This window comes from Limulus polyphemus, unplaced genomic scaffold (genome assembly GCF_000517525.1).
Source record: "Limulus polyphemus unplaced genomic scaffold, Limulus_polyphemus-2.1.2 Scaffold3161, whole genome shotgun sequence".
In the NCBI taxonomy this organism is placed as follows: Eukaryota; Metazoa; Arthropoda; class Merostomata; order Xiphosura; family Limulidae; genus Limulus; species Limulus polyphemus.
In genome coordinates, this window is record NW_013668771.1 from 126,226 (window position 1) to 131,145 (window position 4,920).

At 33.6% G+C, this 4,920-nt stretch overlaps 1 protein-coding gene across 1 annotated transcript in view; it reads right to left on the reverse strand.

Annotated features, from left to right (window-relative positions):
• LOC106468782 (radial spoke head protein 6 homolog A-like) overlaps positions 1–4,816 on the reverse strand; it is a gene marked incomplete at its 5' end in the record, with an annotated part of 38,119 nt that extends 33,303 nt beyond the window's left edge. Inside the window, 2 exons of the mRNA XM_013929223.1 lie at positions 911–933; positions 4,529–4,816. Coding sequence (XP_013784677.1) covers positions 911–933; positions 4,529–4,816 — 311 coding nt within the window. The remainder of the gene's footprint in view (positions 1–910; positions 934–4,528) is intronic.
• Between the last annotated feature and the right edge of the window lie 104 nt (positions 4,817–4,920).

The following is a 4,920-nucleotide window of genomic DNA, read 5'->3' on the forward strand; positions in this document are numbered from 1 at the left end:
GTTAAATGTTCTGGGAGTGTATGTCCTTTCTTTATAGTTGTATTTCTTGCTTTAACATTGACTGGCACACAACCATCAATGCCCCTTCCTTAAGTGTCTGCTCATATTTAGAGAAATTGGCCACTGTTATAGGTACTACTTGATGACCTGCCACAAGTAACCTTCCAATCTTCAAGGCCTTCTGTGCCATACTATCCAAGTCCTGTGCCAGCTCTTGCAGGTTCTCCCCTTTAGCACGGACTCTAGTCCTAAACCTAGCCCTGTAGACTTCAGAATGATTTTGAGTTCTATACCTGAGCTCTAGAGCAGCTGCCAGTGCTCTATAGTTGTGCCTGTCGTCTGCTGACAACTGTCCAAGTATTTTCAGTGGTTGTTCCTTCATGCTTGTTGCCAGATATACTGCTTTCTGCTCCTCTGTCCATCTGTTCATCTCTGCCAGGAGCTTAAATTGTGCTCTATATGCTTCCCATGGTGCCTTCCCATCGAATTCCTGTGGCTTCCTTCGTACTAAATCACCCCTATTACTGACACTCGTGTCTGGGATGTGACTTCTAACAGGACTTAAGATGTCTGCATTAGGGTTTAGCTGCGGGGTCTGGAAGGGGCTTGCCGTTGTCTGAGGCTGATTAAGTCGATGGTTTATGTACCCTCCTTGTGTAAAAGACAATAAATCATCCTTTAATGTATTAATTCGTTTTGAAATTTACTAATGTTTTCCATTTGTACTTCTTGCCACTGTTGTTGACTTTTCTGTAACTTTTGGATACTTTCTTCCTGTTTCCTTTCTTGTTCCAGTTACCACTGCTGTAATCTCTTATCTTGTTAATTTTCTTTCTCCTCCAACCACTGCTGTAGCCTCTCTTGTTTAATTTGCTGTTTGAGCTGCCACTATTGCAGGTTTTCTTGCAACTGCTGTTGTTTCTCTTCTTCTTTCTTTTGCTGTTTTTGTATTGCTGCCACCAAATCTACTAAGCTGTCGTTTGATTTGCCACCTCTCGTTTCCATCTTCTTCTTCTTCTTTTTATTTTTATTTTCCGTCCCACTTTCTGACACCAAATTGTTACATCTCTGGTCGTTGGTTAATTTTCCGTAGAAATTCTTTCCAAAAAAAACTTCAGCGATACAAGTCCTTTCTTAAATAAAACTAATTTATTCTTTCTCAATACAACTTTGCAATACACTTAATTTCCACAGTCAGTTTAACTTAAACACACGCTAGAATTCACAACAATTCACGCACTTTTCTTACTGCTTGACTCAATTATCTGTTTCTATATCTCTCTGTCTGCAATTCAATTCTTTCCGTCACTTTATTTGCTGACTTATATACTATAAAAGCGCGAGTCTAGCAAACGCTCGAGCCTTCAGGAACGTTCGAGATACTCATTACGTGTTACCAGCGTCACGTGACTTCCGCTGTCGTAACAGGTCTAAATACATATAATATTATGCATTAAATTTCTCTACTGAAACAATACATTAATAATTATAAATTGTGTTAATTTATAAAACAAAGTTGCTGTTGATTTTGTTATCGGTCACGAATAATATATTTTTTGCAAGAATTGTCTTTTGAAAAACTGAAAAAAGAATCTACTCAGAGATTATCTGTAAAATGTATTATTTGTTTTCTTAGCAAATCCAGATAATCGTATCATTTCAAAATAATCATATGTATGTATTGTAAGTACTTAAACTTATGTATGCATTATAATAATCACTTAAGTGTATTGTTTTTATCAATAAATGAGATATAATTTATGTGTTATCTTCTTGGTTGCATCTAGATAAAGTATTATGACTATAATTAATGATGCTTTGACAACATAACTGAAAAATGTTATAATATTATGAATTGGGAATTTTTGGTGCCCCCCACTTAATACAAAAAGTACTCCTACAGCTCTGACATATATTTATATATACTTTTATCATTCTTGACTTCAAACGTGCATGCGAACAAAGTTCCCAATCTTTCATTTATCCCTTACAAACGATGTGTAAAAATCGTAAATTGTGCATCTTCAGAGTCAGTACATGCATTTCAGTTAATCACTGCAGAATATCCCCACGTTAATAAACTCGTTTTAGGATCAGGTATTTAAACAATTAATTATAGAAACTTTTCATATGAAGATGGCTCGCTCCCTTAAAAATATCTTAGCACCCTATGACCCATACGGCAAGGTTTTAAATAGAAGTTGATACCCAGAGAATAAGGTATCTTTCTCTGAGAACACTAAGCCTGAATATTTAATATTGTCTAAATTTAGACTTTAAAAAGGCAAGCTTTACAATTATACACGGTTGACGATTGCTTGAAACGTAATAATTGAACACGATATTTTACATATTTTTATACGTTCTAGTGGAAAAGAAATTGCCGCTTTTTAAAGTTTGTTGACACAAAAAGAGTATTGTAAAAATTATCAATATTTTATCGTTAAACCAACGATAATATCTCATTTAATCTTGAACTAAAAGAATTCTTTAAAGTCCACCACTGTTATGTCTCCGTGTGTTCAATTTTAGGTTTAAGTATTGTTAAAACATGTTTAATATAAATACGTATTTTTAAATACAATCAGTTTAAATTAAAATATATTATTATAATTCGATTTTCGTAATTTCAATATTTATTTAAATATCAGATTTTCTTACTTTGATCATTATCTGCTGTGCTTTCTAAATCTTCCGTTTCTTCAGAAGGCTCGACCTACATAGAATTGAAATACAGTACGAATATTTTAAATTAAGAATTACATATTACTTTTGGTGATATACAATACTTGAAACGTAAAACAAACGCTTGGATTTTATATACAAAGAAGATAAGTACAAAAGCTACTCGTACTTGAAGTTATTTCCAGCAAACTATCTTGTTAGAACATAATATTATCAGATTATAATTATCACCATTGTTTGAAAATTACCGAACTGAATACTATATGATTTGAATAGCACGAATAAAACGTTACCATTTAACCGAATATGAGGTTTTACGCAACCAATCTATCACGAATTCAATACGAATATGACAGATGCTATATCATGTCATTGCGAAACTTAGAATCATTGAAAAATAATATTTATTTAAACAACTACTGTATAGCAAATGTCAACCATTTCATCACTTATAAACCGAACGTTGATTGGAGAATGCCTTACTAATATATAAATGCATATAAAACATACATATATTTCATCTTATGCCATTATGATATTTAAATTATTATGATATTCTTGATGTCGTTTTTACCCAATTTTAACCATTAACATTCTTGTTTATAATTATCAAAATATTCTAAAGTTTCATATTCTTTAGATGCAGTTGTTGCGTCTCTGTTCGTTTGTTAATTTTCCGTAAAAATTCTTTCCGAAGAAACTTTAGCGATACAAGTCCTTTCTTAAATAAAACTAGTTTATTCTTTCTCAATACAACTTTGCAATACACTTGATTTCCACAGTCACGCTATAACTTTAACAAGCGCTATAATTCACAACGAACGAACGATTCAAGCGCTTGACTCAATTGTCGTCTCTATCTCTATCTGCAATTCAATTCCCTTGTTGTCGTCACTTCTTGGCGGTCTTATTTACAAGAATCCCGCACATCTTGTAAACACTCGAGGCTTCATGAAGGGACATGAATTTTCTACTAGGGTCACATGACTTCCGCTGTCGTAACACAGTGTTTTCTGAAGATAATTCCCTTAATAATTAAAACAAATTTATCGAAAACAAATAAGTCTATTGTTTTCAACCTCGTCACTTCCCATAGTATGTTTTCAAGGAGACTACGAACAACCGATTGAAAACAAGTTTTGTAAATTCTTATAAATATCTTTCAGCTATCTCCTGTTCTCGGTTCACTGGATGATCAATCACATATTGATCATTTGTCAGAAACTTCAAGTATGGTACGATTAAAAGAAAATCCACAAAGAAAAAAAAAAACAATGAGGGAACCCTCAATAGCCGCGGGACTTGGAATTATTTCAGGTAGGATTAGAGTAAATTAATCTATGAGACCTTTTTTTTTACTTTTTATTGGCAATTTTTTTGTGGGGCGTGCATATACCCGATTCGATATTAATACTCATCAGGATCTCTACTAGCCTACCCTCAAACGGAATTTTTTTAGGCGAAATTGCAGTAAATTAATCTATGAAACCTTGGGCGTGGTCAAATATATCAATCGAAAAGGTTTGACTCCTGAGTCCAAAACTGTAATATATCTCAAATAGGCCAAGAGATGACAGAGCTATGAGCTAAAAGTTTTTACTTGAAAAACTCAGAGCCGTTCTGTGAGTTGCTATGCTCACAGCTAAAAATACAAAGTTTACTACAACAATGAGTTTAAGATAATACTATGTTTTGAGGAAAAAGACTGGGACGAACATTATTATTTAAATATGTCAGAAGTGTCATGGTCAAAATCCTTATTTTGAGCTAATTAGGTAGTTAGTAGAATAAATACTTGCGTTAAACATAACTTTAATTTAAACTGCTAGGGAACACGTCTTACCATTATTTCTTCTTCTTCCTCCTCCTCCTCCTCCTCCGCCCCTTCAATGTAACACGTCTCTGCTACAATATAGTTCCTTTTTGTTCCTAAGATCTTTCCCCAGAATCTAATTTTCTCCAGTGGATGGCTAGCTCCAAGTTTTTCAAGAGCGAGAGCAATTTGAAATACTTCGTTTTGGTTTAAGCCTACACCTACTTGTTCAAAAACGTGTAATGATTTTGTCACGTCCACAATATTACAATTTTCATTTTTGCCAAATAAAATGACTTCGGTTGGCTCTCCAGAAGGCTAAACCCAAGTGAAAAGAATGAAAACGACATACATATTTAAGTATCCTTTATTACTGTTCTTTTATTTTTACTTGTCTTCTACGATGATAAACTGTAACAAAA